Source organism: Theropithecus gelada, chromosome 6, assembly GCF_003255815.1.
Source record: "Theropithecus gelada isolate Dixy chromosome 6, Tgel_1.0, whole genome shotgun sequence".
In the NCBI taxonomy this organism is placed as follows: Eukaryota; Metazoa; Chordata; class Mammalia; order Primates; family Cercopithecidae; genus Theropithecus; species Theropithecus gelada.
This window is the reverse complement of record NC_037673.1, coordinates 10,371,769-10,396,781: the sequence shown is the minus strand read 5'-3', so window position 1 is coordinate 10,396,781 and position 25,013 is coordinate 10,371,769. Positions and strand designations below refer to the sequence as shown.

Genomic DNA, 25,013 nt, shown 5'->3' with positions numbered 1-25,013 from the left:
CGGTTCCAGAGGGAAGAGAGAGGACTGGCCTATCTGTGTTCTCATCAGCGGCCTCCATGCACACGGAGGTGGATTTCATTGTTGCTGATACACATGTTCCATCCACAAGAGGCAACTCAGAGGGACTGAAGCGACTTCACACCCACCCCAAAGCCATTTCTGCCACCAAAGTCCCCGATCTAGAATCACCAAGAAGTCTCCATCAAGGGTAAGCCCCAGGTATCTCAGTTGTTGCCAGCAGCATCGACGTTGTGTGAGAAATATTTTTTCTGTCCAGTTAAAGCATAATTTACTCAAACACTAAAAAGTAGTAAAATAGACTTCAACTTTTCCTCTATTTTTATATATAAATTTATACATAAATCCCTGAGACGGTACCTGTCAACTTGAAATTCACTATCTACAGTTAATAAACATCAGGGTGCAGGTAGGGACCCCAAGTCCCATCCCTTTGCACAGCAGGGGCTGTGCTGTCATGGCAGGAGAGCAAACCAGGTCTCCCTTCCGAGCAAAGAAGAGGCGGTGGGAGAGGCACAGCTGTGGAGGAATTCTAAGCCATCAGCGCAGACACTAGCAGGCCTGCCACTCATTCAGTCTGGGGTCTAGGAGGTCCCACCATGATAACCCCGCAGGGATACCACATGCCTCGCAGAGGCCCTGGCTTTTCTGTCCTTGGTGGACCTTAGTGTAGGTGGTGCCAGGGATGATCAAGAACTTAACCAGCTGGGAGAAGAAAACAGGCAAAGGAAGGAAAGGCTAATGAGGAAGAAGAGATGAGGTGACGGGGGCAGGAGAATGTGGAGGCAAAGCCAGAGAGGGCACTGCCGTGGCCACTGACGGAAGAGGAGAAGGGGTCGGTGCTCATTGGTCCCCTCCTCCCTGAACCACATTGGGGATGCAGAGAGGGTGAGCCCTCAGTGAGTGAATGCAGCTGTTCAAAGCAACGAAAATAGACAAAAATGAAAAATGTTCTCTAAAGACACTAGGCTTTTGGAGAGGCCACTGTGAGACCCCTGACTGCCAGATACCCAGCGGTGCTGAGTGGGGATGGGACAAGAAGCCTGCCCCTCCCAGCCCTGTCCACATCCTGAGACCGAGGGGCCTGTGTCACCGGTACCGAGGGCTGGAGGAAAGGGCTTCCAAATGGCTCAGGAAGATGAGGGGGTGTTTCTCCCCACCTCTATGACCAGATGACCACACCTCCCGTGAGGACTCCCTTACCCAAAAGAAGTGAACATAATAATGTTGCTTAAGTATAAACTGACCCGTCAGGTCACCCCGACACTGACTCCATGACACCCCCTCAAGGTGGCTCTGTTTCCCCATCATCTGGGCTTCCCTCCCTGGTCTCCTGCACTCCCTGAGCCTGACTGGGGGCCCACCTGTCCCCTCTGTGCCCACTCCAAAGAGAACAAGAAACAAAGAGCAGAAGGCCCCCACAGGTCGAGGCTAGAGGCTTGGCAACACTTCCTTGACTTGAAAAATTCCTCTACTAGCAAATCTGCTTCCACACGGCAAAAATGAGAAGTGCTGGGCCAGCAGCCATGAGCACAGCTGCAGGAGCTGCCTGGACCCACTGCATGGGCCAATGGGAAGGGCTGTCCACAGGCAGGCTATGGCTAGAATGAGTCTAGAGAGGGACTGGGGAGAGTCTCCAACTCAATCAGGAATGACCCTTCTTTCAGTTGGGTCTGGCAGGTTTTCAAAATCCAATCTTTCCACTGAGGCCACACCAAAGCTCCGCGGGAGGTCAGGCTTCCCCCCATGCAGCTGTCATTTTCCCTCAAGTTGCAAACACTGGCCAGGTAACAGCAGCTTCCGCTCACCAGGCAAGTGGCCAGCTCTCCTTCAGGTTTGCCAAAGAAATCCATGTCCTGCCCCATGCTTGTTGGCTCAGCAGGCTTTTCAAAATGCAGGTATCTCTAGAGCTGTTTTGTGGACACCAGGAGCATCACTGGACAAGCCCTTTGCTGGCCCCAGAGTATCCTGTGTACCTGGATGAGGCTGGAACACATCGGAGGCAGGGCCGCAACACGTCCACTCCAGAACAGCGTGGGACCTGGGGAAATCACCAGTCATTTGCTGTCCCATCACTGCTGTTCCACACAACCGTGGAGACTCTGAGCATGGGTTGTGGTGAGGTAGCAGCTGGGCAGGACCAGAAATGTCCATTTTTGATATGGAAGCAGCAGACACCCAGGCTTGGGGTAGAAGTGGGGGCTCCATACCACTCCCATACCATTGCCAGGAATGCCTGGCAACCCACCAAGGGTCAGACGCCACGTCAGCCCAAGCAGAAGCTGCCTGACCCTGGCTGTTTCAATGACAATCAGACATTCTTGGGAAGGTGGAGCCTTTGTGGGAGCTCAGAATGGGTGTCTTCCCGAAATCACTGTGTTAGAGCCACAGTTCTCAATGCAGGCTGCAGTGCAGTCACCTGCAGAGCTTTAGGACGCTCCCAGGGCTCGGCTTCTGGGACCAGGACCTTGAGAACTTTCACAGCAGGGGTAGCCGGTGTTGAGAAGCGTGCCTGGGAGACCACGTGGCACTGCCTGGCTGGGTCCTCGGTTGACAGAGGTGAGGGTGGGGCTCGTGGTGTCTTGGTAATGCTGTGAATTATGTACGTGTGGCAGGAAGGTGCCACATGCCAAAGGAGTCAGAAAAGACAACCCCCAAAGATAACCAGTCTCAGTCACAGTCCCCACCTCCTCAAAGGAGACATGGCCAATCCCAACTCCTTGGCCACGAGAGTGACCCACAGTCAACTAATATCTGCAGTTCTCAAAGAGGGTCCAGTCTCCTGTGGCATTCATCACGGTGCCTTTCTGGGATTAAGGAGGAACTCACTGCAATCTGACCTTAAACACCGTATCATCATCGCACCAATCTTCCATTAACCTGGGTGCAGCCTGCAGTCCTGTTCAATGGAGTTTTTGGAGAGGCCAGTTTAGGATCCCTGGTTGCTCGATGCCTGATGGTGCCAAGTGGAAGGGAGTATGGAGAAGCCTGCACCAGCCCTGCCTGCGTTCTGAGACAGACACTCTGTATCACGATGTATCTAGGGTTATTAGGGTTATAGTACAGAGCCTCCAAATAGGCCTGTGATCGTGCATGTCCAAGTATTTAATACTGAAATAAAGTGCATATGTGACAGATACTCTACAACCCACACAGCCAGAGCCATTAGAATTAGAAGTTCCTGCCTGAGTTTCCAGCTTTCATACCCTGCACTGCCGAATTAGAATGCTGCAAATCTGATAATGATTAAAAATACAAAAATATGCAGAAAACCCCCTTTGATAAATTCAAATTTGATCACCGAGAAAAGTGCTCTTCATGTCACCTTGGAGAGAAAAGTGATCTCCATGTGACTTTGGAGATAAAAGTGTGGATTTAAAACCCTCACCGAGAGCTTGTGACCCAAGGCAAATCACACCCGTGCCCTGCCCTGCTCAGGGCCCCGCATCTTGGAAATTCTATGAGGTCGGCATGAGGATGAACTAAACACCAAGTGCAGTCCTCAAAGGAAAAGGAAAAGAAATACCCACACAGGACTCTTTGGAACTGAGCCTGGAGGAGGGGGCTGCCCGGTCTACTCCAGGAGAATTTGCCGAAAACAAGTCTGTTCCCCATTCCATTCTCTCGCCTGTTCTAAAAACTGCCTCCTCCCCATTCCTGTAATTTGTATCATTCTGGGTTCCTGATTCTTGTTGCATCTTTTTGACATATTAAGGATATCTGGATTTGAATTACTTAAGAGCACATATGGCTTAATTTTGTATTTCTGGTAATCATTTATTAAATTTGCCCCATTTTATCGAACGACAGTTTTTTTCTCATATCTATTTTTAATGTTAAAGATTTCCTATCCAGTTTATCTAAAACCCTTTGCTTAAAATGAGTTTAATTCTAGCAATAAATAGATGTTTATCTCTCCATTGTTTTATAATTTGACAATATGTTTTCCCTCAATATATTACTGTATGGATAAGAGTTTTAAAAAGATACAATAACATCTGATCTCTCTGTCTCACCTGATCATGTGGCTGAACGAGTCAATGCCTCTGTCAAACAGAACTATCTGGTATCACTTAAGCTAATTAGTAAGAACATCCAGCGCACACCTACACCCACGATGAGGAGAAAAGACCAAACAATCAAAAAGGGGAGAATCCCATGATGTCTGTGTGAACTCATACAGGTATCATGAATACTTATTGCTAGAAACAGTATTTTAAACAAAAGGTCTTCAGGCAAGTGTATTAAAACTGCCTTGGATATAAGGGGCCCTATCACTTGTAAAACGTTGCAAATTTGATAAATAATGATTAAAAATACAAAATTACGCAGAAAACGCCCTTTGATAAATTGATCTTAAAAAAAAAAAAAAAATCCTAATTGAGGTTCTCTAAATGGAGCCTTTTAGGCAGCGTGCCCGCTAGGTGTACTGATTGCTAGGAGGGCTGGTGACAGGCGAATCGATGTGGCTCCCACAGCCCTCTCCTGGAAGCAGCCTGGACAGACAGCCTGGAAATGCGCGTGGCCCCATGGTCCATGGAGCGTCCGTGGTGCGATGCGCAACGAGGCCGCCTCCTTCTCCGCGACCAGCCCCGCGGCCTCGCCCCGGCCCCGGCCCCCACGCCAGGCACACAGGCCCTCACGTCCTCTTCTTCCAGGGCGCGGAGCGCCTCTCCTTCTGCGCCTCGGCCTGGCGCTTCTTCTCGGCCTCCTCTGCCTTCCGCTTCTCCTCCTTGGCCTCCTTGTACCGCCACTTGGGGATCTGCAGGTGGCCGCTGTCCTTGGTGCTGCCCTTCCGCGCCGGCCGCTCGGGCTGGAAGGTGGGCGCCGGCGCCTTGCTGACTCGGACCCGGGGCACCACCACGCCGGGCCTCACGCTTCTCCGCCGCAGGCGCTGCAGGGGCAGGAGGCTGGCCTTCCGCGAGGAGGGCGCGGCGGGGCCCCGGGACGGGGGCGGGAGGTCGGCTCTCGGGGAGCCCTCCCGGCAGTCCACATCCTCCGTGCCGGTCTGCCCGCGTTGCCCTGCGCCTCCCACCCCATCCGCCTCCTGCGCCTGGGGGCCCCGCGCCGCCCGCGCCGCCAGGATCTCCTGCACCGCCAGCCGCCTCTTCCCCACACACGGGGGGCTCTCGGGGCACACGGTCTGGCACACGATGGCCACGGCGGGGCTGTAGAGGCTCGTGGTCATCCGGACCATGTGGTCCAGGGCACCCCCGTCCTCCGGGCCCCGCATGGTGCGCGGCGTCAGCGCGGACAGCACGCAGTCCGTGAGCCTCTGCAGGCAGTTCTTGGAGCCCGCGGGCTTCCGCGCCGCTTCGGGGGGCGGCGGCAGCTCGGGCCGGTACTTCTCCCAGAACTGCTCCGGGCAAGGGCGCTCCAGCAGCCTCTGCATGAGGCGGACGGCATCCACGCGGCCCGTGTAAGTGGCCCATTCCTGCGGCGACATCCCACGGCGGGGGTCCCTCGCGTGGACATCTGCCCCTGCAAAACGCAAAACACACACAAGAGTGGGTGGCGGCAACAAGGACTCTTCCCTCCCAAGGCAGAGCCTGGGGCAAAGCCAAGCCTCCTAACAGAGGGCTCCCTAGACCCGGCCACTGCACAAACCCGGTGCTCATGTGAGCACCCAAAGCTGGGCCTGGAGTGCAGTGATGGGAACACGGCCCACTGCAGCCTCGACCTCCTGGGCTCAAGCCATCCTCCCAAGTCAGCCTCCCGAGTAGCTGGGACTACACCACAGCCCACCTGTAGAGATGGGGCCTTGCTCTGTTGAGCAAGCTGGTTTCGAACTGCTGGGCTCAAGCAATTCTCCCACCTCCACCTTCCAAAGTGCTGGGATTACAGGCCTGAGCCACCGTTGCCCAGCCCAGTCCAACTTGCCTTTTAAGTGTTCCATTTGATTATCTGTCTTGAATGAAACCCTGCCTGAATTCAGCACCTACATTACAGATTTTTTTTTTTTTTTAGATGGAATTTCGCTCTTGTTGCCCAGGCTAGAGTGCAATGGTGCGGTCTCGGCTCACTGCAACCGCTGCCTCCTGGGTTCAAGCAATTCTTCTGCCTCAGCCTCCCAAGTAGCTGGGATTACAAGCATGTGCCACCACACCCGGCTAAGTTTGTATTTGTAGTAGAAAGGGGGTTTCTCTATGTTGGTCAGGCTAGTCTTGAACTCTTGACCTCAGGTGATCCACCCACCTTGGCCTCCCAAAGTGCTGGGATCACAGGCATGAGCCACCACACCTGGCCAAATTACAGAATTTTTTAAAGAAATAAGATCCTATAGCTTTCTGTCAATGGAGAGAAGAACAGACAATAAAGCTGCCTTGGATACCTGAATGCTGTGGTTAGAATATTCTAAAAATACGACTAGTAACAGTGACTCGCAAAGTGGTGGCGCCCCAGCTGTGGCCTCACTCTGAGGACTGCCATGGGTCCTGGACTGTGGGAAATGGGTGGTCCTTTGCTTCTCCCAGTGCGGGCTAGCTGGCCAGGCTCTGTCTATCTTTAACAGATGGTGGGCTTTTCCAGAATAGAAAATTTCATTTTTGTTTGCTCAACATATCTCATCCTGGTGGGTAGGGGGCATGAATTTTAAAAAGGCTTGTTGCAAAATGAATGGCAGTCACAGTAGCTGTGGGACCTGCCTGAGACCCCCAAGCTAGTAACAGAGAGAGGGTCTAAGACTTGGGTGTCCTAACCTCAGTCTAATATACTTCCTACCACCCAGCAGGCCCGGTTAGTTTTAGTTTTCTATGTCAACTTGGCTAGGCTAGAATACCAAGTGATTTAATCAGACATGGATCTAAGGGTTGCCCTGAAGGTATTTTGCAGCTGTGGTTAACATCTATAATCAGTTGACTTTAAGTCAAGATTGCCCTCCATAATGTGGGTGGGCCTCGCCCAATCTGCTGAGGGCCTCCAGAGCAAAGACCAAGTTTTCCTGGAGAAAAATAAATTCCTCCTCAAGACTGCAGCATCTACGTACTCCTGCCTGAGTTTCCAGCCTTCAAGCCTACCGCACCAATTTCAGACTCACCAATCCCCACAACCACACAGTCAACTCCTTAAAATAAATCTCTTGATATCCACATCCTATTGGTTGACTGACAGGTCCCCTTACACAGTCGCCCTGACACTAGTCACTTAATAAATCTCCCCAGGCCACCCACTGCCCCCAAATATTAAATATTGCAAAGTTAAACTTCAACTCAACTTGATGAAATCTGCATAAATTTCAATGTTGCAGTATAGAAATTAATATGGAATTGCTGTTCAATTAATACTGGTCCAATCTCAATCCCACATACTGTTAAAAATCACTGAGGGGCCAGGCGCAGTGGCTCACACCTGTAATCCTAGCACTTTGGGAGGGCGAGGAGGGAAGATTACCTGAGGTCAGGAGTTTGAGACCAACCTGGCCAACACATGGTGAAACCCCATCTCCACTAAAAACACACAAAATATTCGCTTGGCGTGGCGACGGGCACCTGTAATCCCAACTACTCAGGAGGCTGAGGTGGGAGAATTGCTTCAACCGGGAGGGGGAGGTTGCAGTGAACCGAGATGGCGCCACCGCACTCCAGCCTGACTAACAGAGCCAGACTCCATTTCAAAACCAAAGAAACCATTGAGGATTTCAAGTCCCATTAGTCCCATCTCCACCAGCAAAGCAACGTGGAGAACTAGGACAGTTATCTAGTCTGTGAGCTCCTCGGGGACTGGGCCCAACAGACGCTTCTTCATGTATATCCCATGCAGACCCAGACCCAGTTGTCTGACATGTGATGGCTGATCAATATGTGCTGAACTGAGGAAGGCCGGGTCCCCAGCCGCTGCCCTGGCCTGCCGGCCCACAGTGGCCTCATGGCTCCCGCAGACCCAGCTCACCTGAGCTTGCCTGGTAAGGATCTGAATTCTGTGACACATTAAAGAATAGCCATATTAGAAGAGTGGTAATTATTTGGAACTGGATATCAGGATGGAACTCATTAGCGAGAGTACAATTTATAAACTGACTAAAATGAAAAGGGGGCAGTAAAAGTGTCATAGCAAAAAATAGATGACACATTAAACCTTAATTAATTGCATGTCACTTAAAAAAGGAACAAACTGCAAAATTAAAATCTTAATGAACACTGCCTGAAAGAGACATTTTTCAAATGCTAATGGAAAACCAGAGGAAGAGCTGTCCAAAGTTTTGCACTCTTCGTCCTGATGTTCACCTATCTTTTCAAAATGATCTCAGAAAAGACAAAGACTCTAAGGAACAAAGGCCACTGGATCCTAGAATCCGAGTCATGCTATAAATTAGGGATCAGCTGCCTTAGGAAGAGACTGTAAAGGGTCATATTAATGACCTGAACACAGTAATTAAATTATAAAAGATAAGTACTGATTAATAACATTTTATGCAAACACCTTTCAGAGAATACAGAGGATTTCTGAAATGCCACTGTATCCATCTTCCTGCCAGCAGACCACCCAGCATCCTCACCTCCCACCTAGTGTCCTTTTGCCCAGGGCTCAACCATATGGACAAAAGTGGGGCTGCCGCCCATGGGTCCACTTGCTGCCTTGTTGAGCGCTCTAAGTCTACACAAAAATCCTCTATTTCACTTGAGGGAGCAACATCCTCAGTTCTTGGCAAGGCATCACGATCAGTCTAACCCAGGACTTCTGAACCTCAGCACTATTGACATATTAGGCCAGGTAATTATTTGGTATAGGTTGTCCTGTGCATTGGAGAACACTTAACAGCATCCCTGATCTCTACCTTCTTCCAGATGCCAGTAGCACTCCACCAGTTCTGACAACCAAAAATGTCTCCAGACATGGTCAAATGTCTCCTGGGTCAAATGTCCCCTGGGCTGAGAATCACTAGTCGAATCTAATGGCTGCAATCCTGTTCCCCATTCTTCCAGCCTCCCTTACAGCTACAAGTAGCCAAGCAACCCAGCAGTGGGTTTAGGACTGAGCCCTAAAGAGGGTTTTACCTCCTGACGAAAGGGACCAGCATGGTTGGTGCTGCTGCAGCTTCCTGTCCGAAATACGGATTGGGTGATTCTTGTGGAATCAAGGGGTGACAGATCAACAGGCTAAGGGGAGCCAAATGGACAGGAGGAAACCACTGGGGTCTGTGTTGTCCTCATGAAGTCCAGGGCCAGCTCTGGAGGGTGACTGCCAACCTCAGACTTCTAGGGAGCTGAGAAATGCAGCCTGTTTTCTTTAAGCCGCTGTCCAGTCAGGATTTCTGTTACTTGCAGCCAAAAACATTCCAAACAGGTGCTAATGGGAAAAAAAAATCTATACGTTCCATCACTCATTCTCAAGAAGGCTTTCTCTGGGAGCCATGGCCAGGCCCAGGACTAGCAGGAGGTGGGTGGAGCGTGAAGCCCTGAATGTGTCACTTCCCTTCCTGTTTCTCCACCAGCCCCCACCCACCCCCATGTTATCCACCCTATAAACCCCAGCTCAGGTCTCTCTCTTGCAAGGGGGCCTTTCCTGGCCACAGGGGACCACTATGGACCAGCCCTCACTGCTTCCTCTTGTGCCACCTCCAGCCTGTATCTTGGGCATTGTGGGTATAATCAAGATGACAAATCTGGATTAGGGTCCCGAGAAAAAGCTTGTGCTCCAGCCCAGCAGGGAGGACAAGCCACCCCCGCCACACAGCAGGTGGGAAGTGTGCTCAAAGTTCTCATCTCCCCTCAAAGAGGGACTGGAGTTGGAAAATAAACGTCCCAGCATCTCTGCGATATCTTTTCCTCATATTGGAGGGTCCAGGGGATCTGAGCCCCAGCTGCCCACAAGGGGAAGCTGCTCATTGGTGGACATTTCTTAGCTTCCATTCTTCCCAGTCTCACTTCCCGCTCCCTCACTCCACTTCCTGGGGCCACCTTCCTACGAAACTACTTGCCCTCAAGTCCTTCTCTCAAGGTTTGCTTTTCAGGTGACAAGAATGCTTGACTTTTCATCCTTCCTCTGCCTAATGACTTCAAACAATTCTACATGGCAAATTCACACTTCATAGGAAACTTATGTTTTCCTTATAAACAGAAAGAAGCCTCTTTATGGTTGGAAATCATCTGACTTTCCAGGAGATATCAGGGCTTCCCTGAGACAAGAGCAACCCTCCGACCCACAGTGGGAGCATCTGTGATCTCTGTTCCTCACCATCCTTTAAATCCACTTTGCTTCTTGGAATCACAGCAAGATTTGAGCTTACTGCTGCTTGTTTTTGCTTCCTGAAGGCTGCGGCAGTTACACCGCACTTCAGTTCTGAAAGTGAACTCCCTTAAGCAAGCCTGGAACCTGCCAACCTCCACACATTCTGCCTGTCTTCAGAAAAAAATCACATCCTCGATATGCTTCTCGGAGTCACCTATTTAAACAGACCTGTCACTGTGGGCCTTAATATTTCAGTGAATTAACAAGGTTCTGCAACTCCCCTTGCAATGCTCTTCAGAACAGCCTGAGTTATTCCTTACGAGGCCAAAACCAAAGATGCAATCGATCAGCCTCTCAGAACCTGGTTATACTTTTTATTAAAATCTGAAGTGTCCATCTAAAACAAAGGCTCTGGCTCTTAGTTTCCTTAAATGGTTTAATTTTTCTTAATATCACATATTTAAATGGAAAGAATAAGACTTAAAGTATTTGCACAAATTTTACAAATATACCAACATCTGTCCTTACTGCTGTCCACTAATCCTGGGGAAGCAATTCAACATTTTTTTTTTTTTTACAATACTTATCCATCTACTGGAAAAGGAAAATAAAACCCACTTTTCTTAGGCGAACTGTAAGCTTAGTAGTAATAGTAGAAGATGAAAATTTTCTATAAGTTCTACACTACAACCAAAGCTTAAGAGGGCAGCTCAAAAGCTCCCTAAAAACTACATTACTTTTTTTTTTTTGAGACAGAGTTTCATCCGCTGCCCAGGCTGGAGTGCAGTGGCACGATATCGGCTCACTGCAACCTCCACCTCCTAGGTTCAAGCAACTCTCTTGCCTCAGCCTCCTGAGTAGCCGGGATTACGGGCGTGTGCTACCACACCCGGTTAAATTTTGTTTGTATTTTACTTTAGTAGAGGCGGGATTTCACCATGTTGGCCAGGCTGGTCTCGAACTTCTGTCCTCAGGTGATCCACCCACCTTAGTCTCCCATAGTGCTGAGATTACAGACGTTAGCCACGGTGCCCGGCCAAGATGTCACACTTTTATTTGAGGGAGGAATACAGAACAAGAGAGGAAGAGTACACAGAGGGGAAAATGTCTCTTCCCACTTTGTATATCCTTTCCCATTTAAATTATTTACATCAGTGGTTCTCAACGGGAAGCAATTTTTCCCCCAAACTGGGAGACTGTTAGCAACATCTAGAGACATTTTTGGTAGTCACAACTGGGGAGGTGCTACAGTCGTCTTGTGGGTAGAGGCCAGGGATGCCACTAAAAATCCTACAATTTGAAAGACAGCCCCCACAACACAGAATTATCTGGCTCTGCATGTCAGCAGTGCTGAAATTAAGAAACCCCTCGCCAGGTGCGGTGGCTCACACTTGTAATCCTAGCACTTTGGGAGTCTGAGGTGGGCAGATCACAAGGTCAGGAGTTTGAGACCAGCCTAGCCAATATGGAGAAACCCTGTCTCTACTAAAAATACAAAAATTAGCTGGGCGTGGTGGCAGGTGCCTGTAGTCCCAGCTACTCAGGAGGCTGAGGCAGGAGAATCGCTTGAACTCGGGAGATGGAGATTGCAGTGAGCTGAGATCACACCACTGCACTCCAGCCTGGGCGATAGAGTGAGACTCTGTCTCAAAACAAAAAAAAAAGCAAAATACAAAAACCCTGAAGTAGGGGCTTACTACCCTCACTAAGAAAGTTTAAGTATCTCATTCACAAGATATTTTTCAAAGGGAAAAACAAACCATATTTTTTCATTCACTTAACAGATAACTATTGAACACACAAACTCACCAATAATGATAATAATAACAATAACAATAATCACAACCAACATATCCAGAAGGCTTCTCCAAGCCCGGCAGGCACCTGGGGGCTGCTCCCACGTGAACTTGCTCAATCCGCATCCCGCCTTCCTGCAGTGGGTGCTATCATTAGCCTCATTTTATAGAAGAGGAAACTGAGTCCTAGAGAGGTGAGTGACAGGCTGCAGGTGTAGAGATGGGAAGTGGAGAAGACGAATTTGAAACTGGGTCCTGGCTCCTGCGTTATTTCTGTTCAGCTCCTTGCTCTGTACCTTGTACAGGACAGGGACAGACTCACTACAGGATCCCACAGACAATAATCTGTGGATTGTTCTAGACTGTGATGGGGGATGGGCTTGCAAAGTGGGGAACAGGGGAGGGAGAGTATAAAATCTAATGCCAAATTTGTATCCAAATAACTGATGGGGGAAAAGCAATGTCAGCAGCAAACCCACTGCCCGCAGGCTCATCGTTCCAAGAGATGTGCAAGGTGTTTCTGGAATCCTCTAAATGCTGTCACACATGCCTGAAACCCCCAGGAGACCCAGGTAAGAAAGCCCAGCAGTTGAACCAAATGAGGAGAGGGCAACTGACCTACAAAAGGTTTGCAGTTCAAATTAATTCAGTCGGAAAGTGCACTGATGTGACTAACATCATAAATGTTCAGTTGAAAAAGTAAATTACCAAAGATCTACACTCAATTATAACTAGATCCAGAAATAGCAAAAGCATCTGAAGCTCCCGCCAAACACAAAAGCACCACATAATCACCATTTAATTAGAAGGAACCATTTCTCATTGATAAGGGCAGACAGGGCCAAAACTCTGTTGAAACTGATATCTCGTTGATTTTTTTTTTTAAATGAAACTATCATCTCTGAATCAAAAATACAATCGATGGGACTCACTTTTAATTATGATTTTTTTTTCTTTATTTCCAAGAAAGTTTTCATCTTTGAAGCCTCTATTCTTATTCACTGAACTTATTTTTCTTATAGCATCCCCTAGGACTAACGAATCCCCTAAGGTTAAAGCAGAAGGAAAGATAAATCTGAAGCAGTTGTGAATCCTGTAACTCCAGACTGAGCTCGAGAAAAACAACAGATAGGCTCAGACGAGGCAGCGCTGCACACTGGCTGGAATCAAGACTGTCCCGTCACGGGCAACAGGTTATGACAGAAACTTCACAGACCCAAGAAGAGACTAGGGGCGGGATGCGGTGGCTCACACCTGTAATCCCAACACTTTGGGAGGCTAAGGCGGGCAGATCACCTGACGTCAGGAGTTCGAGACCAACCTGGCCAACGTGGTGAAACCCCGTCTCTACTAAAAATACAAAATTAGCTGGGTGTGGTGGTAGGTGCCTGTAATCCCAGCTACTCGGTAGGCTGAGGCAGGAGAATCACTTGAACCCGGGAGGTGGAGGTTGCAGTGAGCCAAGATTGCGCTATTGCACTTCAGCCTGGGCGACACAGTGTGTCTCAAAAAGAAGAAAGAAGAAAGAAGAAGAAAGAAGAAAGAAGAAGAAGAAGACTGGAAAGAAGAAGAAGACTGGAAAGAAGAAGATGACTAGGGACAGCGACAAAGTGAGACTGTCTCAAAAAAAAAAGACAAAAAAAGAAGAAAAAGACTGGGGACAACTAAGAAGACAACTAAATGTGGGAGCCCAGCAGGGGTCCTGGAACAGAAAAGTGACATTACTGGAAGCACCGATGCCTGGGATAACTCTGATGCCACCCTCAGGATAACCAAGACAGGGGTGGTGCTGTGGTCTGAATGTTGACGACCCTCCAAAATTCCTATGCTGGAACTTCAGACTCCCTGGGATGGCATTAAGAGGTGAGGCCTTGAGGAGGTGATTAGATTACGAAGGCTGTGCCCTCCTGAATCAAACTAGTGCCTTATGAAAGAGGTTTTGAGGATGCCTCGGCGTCCGCTCTGCCATGAGAGGAGACAGCAAGAAGGAATGGGCATCAGCAGCCATCGGCCCTGCCGGCACCTTGATCTTGGGCTTCTCAGCCTCCCCAGCTGTGAGCAATACATTTCTACAGTTTGTAAATTACCCAGGTGAGGTATTTTGTTACAGCAGCAGAACAAGTAAGAACAGAGAGGAAATCCACTTCTTCAGGAACTTGCAGTGCCAAGCAGGACTGGCTGAACCCAGTGCCAAGAACAAAAATAAAGAGAAATTAAAATAACAGAATTAAGTAACGGTGAAAGCAGCATCGCACATTCACCGAGACTTCAGCTGCTAACTGAATCTAACACGACATGTGCTTGACACATATTTTCTCATTTAATTCTCAAAATAACCCGAAGAGGTTGCACGAAGGATGATCATTGATTCTATTTCAGAGTGAAGAAAAGAATTAAAGCTATTAGTTGTGTAGCATTTAGCTTAGTAGCTCATTGCAGCTGGATAGCCTTTAGCAGTATATAAAGTGTTGTCATATTTTAGCCTCAGGGAGGTGAGGGAGAAAGGTCATTACTCCCATTTCACAGATGGAACAGGAAAGTGCTTTCTCCAAGATGGCGCGAAAGACAAAGGGAGGTTGATTCAGTTTGATAGCCTGAGAATTTTCCACTCTATGACACGTCAAAGAAAACAGAAATTGCCACATACATCACCATGCAATACCACATTGCCTACTAACATTACCACGCAACTCCGCAGTCACCTGCTAACGTCACCACGCGACTCCACGTCACCTGCTAACGTCACCACGCGACTCCACATCACCTCCTAACGTCACCATGCAACTCCATGTTGCCTCCTAACATCACCATGCAACTCCATGTCACCTTCCAACGTTATCATGCAACTCCATATCACATCCCAACATTAATATGCAACTCCGCATCACCTCCTAATGTCACCATGCAACTCCACGTCACCTCCTAACGCTACCATGCAACTCCACATCACCTCCTAACGCTACCATGCAACTCCACATCACCTCCTAACGTTACCATGCAACTCCACGTCACCTCCTAACGTCACCATGCAACTCCACGTCACCTCCTAACATTACCATGCAACTCCACATCACCTCCTAATGTTACCATGCAACTCCACATCACCTCCCAATGTTACCAGGCAACTCCGCCTCACCTCCTAACATTACCATGCAACTCCACATCGCCTCGTAACATTACTATGCAATGCCACCCACCAGCAAGCAGGGACCTAGGATGGCCTGGGCTGTTCCCACCATCCCTACACCCACCTTCAACAGCACAGTCTTGCCATTTACAGCCAAGAGATCACCCCTTTCTGAGGAAGAACAGATATGGACAGGGCTGGGGGTGTAGAATGGGTGAGCAGGAGGAAAACAGAAGGTGAGGGAAGATGCCACCCACTGCAAAGCTCAGCAGGGAGCAGGACGGGGCGTCTGAAGGGAACAAATGCATGGCTTCTCCCCGTGATCCTGAAAGCATTTGTTGTTGGCTTTTTTAAAAACTCAGATAATTGCAGCAACTAGGCGTTGTTTCTATGGGAGTGATTAATCTCAAAACATATTCCTTAAAGGAGCAACTCTGGTGTCCCGGGGCCCCCGGAAGTTGCACGGGACAGGTGGACATACCTGCTAGCATCAGGGCTCGGATGCAGTCCGTTCGACCCTGCATGGCGGCTTTCATCAGGGCGGTGAACCCGAACGCGTTTCTCCTTTCAAGGTCAAGACCGGGAAAATAGTTCAACAAGTAGTTAGTGATGATAGCGTGCCCTGTAAAGAGAAGTGTACACGTGTATTGGTTCCCACTTCCACAAAATGTGCTGATTCCAGCCAGGCCTTCCTAGAGGGAGAAAGAAACACCGAGTCAGCCCTGGGCCAGCCAGTCTGCTGTGTGAGTTTTTCTCGGACCCAAGATAGAATTCTCCCGGAGCCCAGGAAACAGAGGAAAGCAGAGGGCACCGCCCTGGCTGCAGCACTGCTGTTTTGGGTTCTTGCGGGTCTCTTTCCACAAAGCACTTGCGGGAGGAGCTGTCCCATCACACTGTTGGGAGTGGACGTGGGGGGCAGGGACTCTGCGGGTAGGTAGGGAGCTCAGCCTCAGACAGCCAATGCGGGCAGGAAGCCTCAACTCCCAGCAGCAGACGCCCGTGCAAACAGATGCAAAGCTGCAAATGAGCTTCAGAACCACTTCCAAGTGCTCCGGAGCTGCAGGGAGGAAAAAGTCATCATGACAGCAATAGGACAGTGCCAATTCACGCTGGCACCCTCTGTTCCCACCCAGAAGCGGCAGTCTCTCTCTCTCCACACGTATCCGCCCCCCCCCCCCCCCCCCCCCCCGCCGCCTCTCTCTCTCTCTCTCTCTCTCCACCTACCTACCCCCACACACATCCCACAGAGTGTCGCAGGCAAGGCCCTCAGCTATAAAGCAAAGCAGGTAAGGAGATTTCTTAGAGAACACAGATTTCTCCCCTTTCTCACCTTGCACCTCCAAAAAGGATCTAACTTTCTGCTCATTCCCAGGCACGCCCATGGTGCTCTCAGTTCATGGTGAATAAGGAGACCATCACAGCAACAGTGCTGTTTCCAGAATTCACCCAAGGAAAACCAAAATGGAGTGGGAGAGCATCCTCTCAGGTCAACTGTCCATGCCGCCTGATGCCAGCTAGCCCATAGGTCCTTGTGTGCATATACCTCCCCCACTTCAGTGCCCTGGAGCAGGGTCAGTCCCAGCCTTGGCACAGTCGGCACGGGGGGCCACATGACTCTCAGTTGTGGGGACTGCCCTGCGCACTGCAGGATGCTGGGCAGATCCCTGGTCTCTACCCCAATAGATGCCAGTAGCAACCACCCCCACTCCCGCACAGGTTGTGACAACCAAAACTGTGTCCAGACACTGCCAAATCACCATCAGTGGGGCAAGAACACCGCAGGTGAGAACCACTGTCCCCAAACTCAGACCTCATTCCTTCATGACCAACCACAGCTGGTGGAAAGAGCTTCCTCCCTCCCTCCGCCGCACCCTCCCCTTAGCTGCCACCTCCATCCAGGCCCCTGCTGATGAGGTCTGAACCCCTTGGGAACATGAGCAGTCTGCCCGAGTCTCTCCTCCTGAACCCCCGGGGAGGTGCTGGGTACCCAGTTCCCATCTTTTTTGTTTATTTAAGAGATGGAGTCTCTGTCACTCAGACTGGAGTGCAGAAGCACGATCATAGCTCACTGTAGTCTGGACCTACTGGGCTCAAGAGATGCTCCCTCCTCAGCCTCCCAAGTAACTGAGCTCACGGGCGAGCACCATCATGCCCAGCTAATTAAAAAAATTTTTTTTTTGTAGAGATGGGATCTCCTAACGTTGCCGAGGCTGGTCTCAAACTCCTGCATTCAAGCAATTCACCTGCCTTAGCCTCCCAAAGTGCTGGGATTCCAGGCGTGAGCCACTGTGCCTAGCCACAGTGCCCCATCCTGATGCACCGGGGATGCAGTGTTCAGAAATCCCCACATATTCGTTCCAACTCCAGCGTGTTCCTTTCAGCCTCCACTGTCGTAGCTGCAGCGCCCTCATGGACATTTCTATGCACTCTCTTCTTAACTTGGTATCACCTCTCCCCAGGAACCCCTGAATCATGGAGAAGCCGGGCTCAGGGCCCAGACTCCCCACAGGCATCTGGTTTGCACAGAAACTTCCAATGGGTGGCACTGCCTGAGATTTGGGATGGGAGAGAGGTGGCAAGGACATTACTCTGGGGTTCGGCAGGCATGAGACCTGAGGTGCCTCCCCAGCCCAGTCCACCTCTGCAGACAGAATACTAAGTGAGCATGAGGCTGCGGAGCTTCCAGCATTCCCCACTGCGGCTGAGATTCCAGCAGGCAGGGCTGGGTGCCCTTGATCTCTGCTCCCCCAGCCCCTTCAGTTCAGTAAATCCAATATGAAACCCTCCGATATATCAAGTGGCTTCTGTCTCCCCAGTCACACCCTGAGGGATAGTACTGCCGGGGCTGGAACCCAGTTTCCCTCTTGGAGGGCCACTCTGGGCTGCTGCCCCACCAGTATGAAATCCTGTGGGTTTGCTCTCCATCAATCCAAGTGAAGAAGGAACGGGCAACCAAAATCAGGAGTGAACTCTCCTGAGGAGCAAGCTCGCCATTGACCTCAGCCCATCTCCTTTTCACATTTCACCACAAATGTGAAAAGGGGAACCTTGTATCTTTTTGAAAAAGAAGCCCTGATGAGTGTAACAGTGTTCGAGTTACAAGCAGGAAACAAAGGGTACGATCCCCTCGCTGCGTGACTCACAGCCAGTCGCTGGTGCTTTTTTGACTCATTTACACCACATTGCCCTCCCTCGTCCTTTACTATGTGTGGGGAGGGGATAAGGCCAGCTGTCAGGTACCCAGAGCTGCTGAATTACTCTAAACTGGGCAGTGGTGCGGGAAGCTGGGGGAATCCTTTGATCTCAGTTTGGTTTATGGTCCAGTTAAATGCTTGGCGGCACCTGTCAGTTAGATTTAGCCAGGGTCATAGTAAAACGAATTGCAATTCATTTGGAGCCATTTCTTTAAACTGTGAAATAGCGTGTCCGTCACAATCTTCAGCAGGATGTTCCTTTGCACTGATACATCCTAAGCGCTTTGAATAGGTGGAAACACGAAAAATTGAAAGTCCACAAAGCAAACCGCCCATTATACAGATCTGTTCTGCATATTATGTTGCGTTCAGAAAAACCAACATGCAGCCAGCTCGTTCTGACTATAGGCCTGAGCTTTTGATGATCCAAGAAATCACGCCCTGCTTCCCACGGGTTTTCCCAGGATGGCAGAATAATACCTCTCATCACACAGATGACCCCATTCAATGGAAATCAAAGGTGGACCCAATACTTCTAAGAATGTATAAGTATCAACCTTTATTCTCTAAAAACAATGATGAGTAACCAAATGGAGCTTTCCTTTTCTTTATATATATGAGACACACAGCCTTCCTTGCACAAGGGAACCCAAACACACGCCATATTGAAATCTAGTTTAAGGCCAGACGCAGTGGCTCACTCCTGTAATCCCAGCACTTTGGGAGGCCGAGGCAGGCAGATCACTTGAGGCCAGGACTTCGAGACCAGCCTGGGCAACATACTGAAACCCTGTCTCTAATAAAAATACAAAAATTAGCTGGGTATGGTGGTGCATGCCTATATTCCCAGCTACTCAGGAGGTCGAGGCAGGAGAATTGCTTGAACCTGGGAGGTGGAGGTTGCAGTGAGATGAGATCACGCTACTGAACTCCAGCCTAGGTGACAGTGTGAGACTCTGCCTACAAAAAAAAAATCTAGTTTGAGCCCAGTCCAACTTGGACATTACGGAATCTGACTCAATTCCTGAAATCCTCAGGGAAGCCCTTTTAAAGGGTAGGCTCACCTAGAGAACCCCAGAACACCCCCTCTCCCCCAGTGAGCCCTACCCTGCTTAAGAGAAGGTGACAAGTGACCCAGGGAGGATGTGAATTTGAATGAAATTGCATCACTCGGACACAGTGTAGACAACGAGCTCAGTACTGAAGACAGCTGGCTCTGAGAACAGCCAGGTTCAAGGGCCAGGCCTGCCACTCAGAATCTGGGTGGCTTTTGGCAGTCAGCTTTTCCACATCTGTAAAATGAGGGATAATATTGACCTCCCATTTGTGAAAATTACAGGAGACAATATGTGTAAACGGTGACCAGCAGAATAGAAAAATCCAGAAGAAAAATTCTGAGTAATCTAGGCAGGCACTCCACTCTCAAGGGGCCAGAACGTGTTCCCCTCTCCTTAACCTGCTGGCTGTGTGCAATGACTTCCCATGAAAGACTATTACATGGAAACGGGGGAGGAGGGAGAGAACCTCCCAGGGAGAAACCTGCTAACATGACCTCAGCCAGGGGACCAAGGCCAACATTATCAGCGATGGGTCAGGTTGGTAGTGTGTCTCCTGGTGCCATGTGTTGAGAATGGCCCTTTATCAGGGGCCTTCCTCTAAAAACTCATAACTCCAGTCTCATCACAAGAAAAGCATCAGACACGTCCAAATTAAGGAACATTCTGCAATGTACCCGACCAGTCCTCCTCAAAACTGTCAAGGTCATGAAAAACAAGAGAAGTCTGAGAAGCTCACAGCCAAGAGGAGCCTGAGGAGCCATGAGTGCTAAATGCCACATGTGATCCTGCAACAGAAAAAGGAAATCCGGGAAATGCTGAGGAAATCTGAATAAAGAATAGACTTCAGTTAATAACGGTGCATTGACACAGGTCCATTCATTGTGTCCAACGCATCACAGACGTCAGATCTTAACAACAGAGGAACTGGTGTGAGGCACACAGGCATTCCCTGTACAGTGTTTGCAGTTTCTCTGTAAGCATAAACTATTCTCAAATCAAAAGTTTATTTTAAAAAAGAGGAGACAGGTCTGGTGCAGTGGCTCACGCCTGTAATCCCAGCACTCTGGGACGCCGAGGCGGGTGGATCACATGGTCAAGAGATCAAACCATCCTAGCCAACACGGTGAAACCCCGTCTCTACTAAAAATACAAAAATTAGCTGGGAGTGGTAGCGGATGCCTATAATCCCAGCTACTGGGGAGGCTGAGGCAGGACAATCACTTGAACCCAGGAGGTGGAGGTTGCAGTGAGCAGAGATCACACCAGCGTACTCCAGCCTGGGCAACAGAGCAAGACACTGTCTCAAAATAAATAAATAAAAATAAAAATTAAAAAAGGGGAGAACTAGCACAGAGCTATTCAAAATGAGTGCAAGGTTGGGACGATGATTCAGGGCTGGCTGTGCAGCCTGGTGTGGGGCCTCTCCACCCTGGACCCGAGGCTCTCCAAGTGGTGGGGAGCTCACCAGGAGACCACGGGAGCATTCAGGAGGCAGAGATGGAGCCCAGCCCCCAACCCCGGGCGGGCAGGAGGAGGGAGTGGAGTGTTTGATTCAGAGAGCTCCTAAATGAGTGGATGGACAGGTCTGTGGTATGCAAAAGAGGAAAGCTGGAGATGACGCCTGGCCCCGCCACGCCCCTGGTTCCGCTCTGCATGGATGCCAAGGCGCCTTTATTGGGAGATACACAGAGGTGGACACCCACGCCACCCGGGCCCCACCGGCTTCTCAGCCTGGCCCAACAGCCCTCCTGTGCTTCCAGGCTGACTCCTCCCCAGGCCCCATGGGGAAAATGTTAAACTTTTCATATGGAAGTCACCTACCTCAGGCAAATTCCTCTCCTGTATGACTCATCTTCAAGTTCACAGAGGGAACAGAAACCACCAGAAGGGAAGTCCCTCGGCTTTCCCCCATCGCCCCCCACGCTGCCCACATTCCGAGAAGGAAAAGTGAAATCCTGAGCCCTCCAACGGACTGAACCAGCCCCTTCCTGGCCAAGAGGACCCCAGAGAACCCTTGAAAACTGACTCCCGGCTATGACAGGATGGAAGGGCAATGCGCCTGTTATATCCATTCCTTGCTAACCACCACGAGGCTTCCTTTCTAAGGCTAAATAGAAACCAGCCCGTTCTAAAGACTCCTCCACTGATATAAACCAACCGCCTGATGCTGCCCCGCCCTTCTGTGATTTGGACAAAACAACCAACCGGCATTCCACCCTCGGATCCTGCTAACGCTGTCGCTTTTTGAACACAGGTCCCAGGGAGAGGCACGGAGCTCGACTGCACACGTGCATGTTTCTCCTCTCATTAATATTCAATGCTTCTCCCATAGCTTACAGAATGTGTGTATTGAGCCACCTCGTTCACACGCATTGTTCTTCTGTCTTGTTCTTCTGCCCCTGGAAGGGTCTGTTTCTGGCTTCTGGCCAGAGGCTCTGCTTCCCTGCCACAATGGCCACCCTGCAGGCTGCAACCCTTTATGAGTAGAAAGCTCTTCTTTCCAAGTTTATGAATCTCGTCAGTCCTCAGTTCACATTTCCTACAGAAAACGCAGGGGATTCTCCTTTGCTGAAAGAGGCACATCCCTGCTTCTCCCCTCCTGTGCTTGACAGCCACTCCCTGCCCACTGCTGTGGAATATTTATCAGATCCCTCCTGTTTCTCTTCAATCTCTCCTTCCTTGCAGACTCACTTCCCTCAGAATGCTGTTGGGGCTTAGGAAGCAATACCCCACAGTGAAGGCCTCAGAAGCAAAGGTTTCTCTCTGCCTTCCTGCGCTCCCGTCTCTCAGTCCCTTCTTCCCGGAGGCCAACCATGCAAACCGGAATCCCTCTTCCCCAATGCAGATCTTTGAAACCAGAACCCCTTTTCCCTAAAGCCAGCCATAAAACCTAAAAGTACTGCTCTAACATAAAGAAATTATCTGACCTGCCACCTCTGACCGTCTGACCGTAGGTCTTAAGATCCCCGTTCCAGGAGCGTCATTCCCAGAAGGGAGGAATGCTGCTCTGAGAAACCTGGAAGAATCTAGACAGGCAGGCCCGTGGGGTTTCCCCCACTCAGTCTATTAGCATTATACTTCTTCTTCTTTTCTTTTCTTTTTTTTTGAGACAGAGTCTCACTCTGTCACCCAGGCTGGAGTGCAGTGGTGCGATATCTGCTCACTGCGACCTCTGCCTCCTGGGTTCAAGCCATTCTCCTGCCTCAGCCTCCCAAAGTGCTGGGATTATAGGCATGAGCCACCGCGCCTGGCCTGTCCAACTATATTTCTACGTAACTGTCCACACTTTGTTGAACCAAAGCAGAAAAATGGAAAATTCCTCCTGCGTTTTTGGGTCTTCATTCCGAACGCTCCCATGTACGCATGTTAAGTACATTTGTATGCCTCTTCTCTTATTCACCTGCCTTTTGCAAGTTGATTTCAGTGAACCTTCAGAAGGCCCTTAGCTCCTATAATGCACTAATGGCCCATATTCTTCACACTGCCCTTTGCTAAGTGACTTCTCAGCTCTTCTGTCTAGTGGAACCTTGGTCGATGGGATGTTTGCAGGCGTGATGGAAGCAGAAAGTTGAAATGTACTTATGCAGAATTTCACACATGTTTGTGCCTCAGCTGTCTCCCCAGGAAGAACATGCCCAGGCTGGCTCACTGCTCCCAGGAAGAGGATGAGTAATACATGCAGCAGCACTGCCCCAGCCAAAGTGCCCAAGAACAGGTCCCCGACTTGCCCATAGACTTGAGCAAGGCCAGTTTAGATCAACCAATCCCCAGCCCATCCACAGATACACGAGCAATAAAAATGTCCCAGAGCATGGGAGGTGTTTGTTACACAGCAATAACTAGCTGACATTCATGCTCAAGGGTCTGTCATCTTAAAAGCATATGTGACTCACAGCAACCCCTGTGGGCCTGTCTTCATGTTCCCACCACCCTCCACGAACTATTCAACTCTGCTTCGGTCCACTTCCAGACCCATCTACTCTCACTCTTGCTACCAACACTTTCTGACTTTGTTGAAACCGCACCCAGCAGTCCCCAGGGACCTTCTTACAATGAGACTCAGTGGTGATTTGTCAGTTCTCATCACACTCGACATCTCCACAGCATTTCCCACTCACTCCTCTCTTTCATCCTTTCTGAAACACGCTCTTTCCATGGACATGCGGATTCTTACCCTTCTGATTTTCCACCTTCTCAACATTCTGAGCTCCTGTTCTCTCCTTCCTGAAATGCTGCTGTTCCTCAGCTGCCTGCTAACCCCCTCCTCATCCCATACACTCTCCTTCGGTGATCCTATACACTCCCGTGGATCCAAGTTTCAGCTCTAAAGCTTCCATATCGACCCTCTCCAGTTCTATCTCTTTTCTTCAGTTTTTTACCTGAGTGTCTGTTTACTGAGTATTTCACCATGGGTATCCTACAAACTCAATGCATCAAACCCAAAACATCTTTCCTCCGAAGTTCCTCCTCTCCCACATCCCTTATTCAGTGATGAATACCACCAGTCGTCCCATCACCCAAGCCAGATGGCTGGACTCAGTCTCAAGCCCTCCACGTCCTCCCTCACCCAAGCAATCACCACATTCTGCCAACTGCACCTCTGACATCACTTGAGCCCGGGAGTTTGAGACCAGCATGGGCAGCAGGACAAGACCTCATCTCTACAAAAACAATTTAAGATGTCCCAAAGCTGTCCTTGTTTCTCCGTCCCTGACCTGGGCTACCACATCCCCATGGGGCCACAGCTCCTGTCCTGACTAGGCTCCTTGGTCCCACTTCTGCCCCCGTTCGTTCTCCACACCAGCAGCACGGTGACACCAACAGGGCCTCTGACCATCCCCACTACTCATCCAAAACTTTCCATGGGCTCTGCTCTTTACATGAGGTCTCAACTCTTCAATGAACTGGTTTTTACCTCTTCACCCTCAGCTCTCACCACCAATGCCCTCCCAGTCCACTTCATGGTCACATAGCCAGCTCTCCATGTAATTCACCCATGAGCCCCCTTCCTCTAATCTAGTGGCCTCTGCACAAGAAGTCCCTCTACCTGGAATATTCTGCCTCCTCTTTTTACCTGGTGACCTGATGAGCCATCCCTTCCAATGCCAGGTCTTCCCTGATACCCCGGCCCCACGGTGTCTCATTGCCCACATTCCCATGCACGTGTGGGGATCCCACAGCCGCCACAGCCCTCGTTACCCAGTTCACAAGCCTAAAACTTCCAACTGACTGCATGCTCTGGGGTGCTCAATAAATATGCATTAGATGAAAAGGCTGAAACATTCCTACTTCTCCTTTGGGAAAAGTTTATTTATTGAAAGTATCAGGGTGGGCAAGGTGGCTCATGCCTGCAATCCCAGCAGAGAGGCCGAGGCCAGAAGAGGCCAGGGAGGCTGAAGCTAGAGGATCACTTGAGCCTAGGAGTTAGATACAAGCCTGGGCAACATGGCAAGATCCTATCTCAAAAAATAAAAATAAAAATTAGTAGGGCTGGCCGGGCGCGGTGGTTCGTGCCTGTAACCCCAGCACTTTGGGAGGCCGACGTGGATGGATCACCTGAGATCAGGAGTTTGAGACCAGCCTGGTCAACATGGTGAAACCCCATCTCTACTAAAAATACAAAAAATTAGCTGGGCGTGGTGGCAGACACCTG

At 49.9% G+C, this 25,013-nt stretch overlaps 1 protein-coding gene across 1 annotated transcript in view; it reads right to left on the bottom strand.

Annotated features, from left to right (window-relative positions):
• Window positions 1-4,586: 4,586 nt before the first annotated feature.
• The window catches only part of ANKRD33B (ankyrin repeat domain 33B), an 88,162-nt gene continuing 67,735 nt past the window's right edge, over window positions 4,587-25,013 (bottom strand). Inside the window, exons 3-4 of the mRNA XM_025388732.1 lie at window positions 15,590-15,730; window positions 4,587-5,499 (exon numbers count right to left, since the gene is read on the bottom strand). Of these exons, the coding sequence (XP_025244517.1) occupies window positions 4,658-5,499; window positions 15,590-15,730 (983 nt within the window). The 3' untranslated portion in view covers window positions 4,587-4,657. The remainder of the gene's footprint in view (window positions 5,500-15,589; window positions 15,731-25,013) is intronic.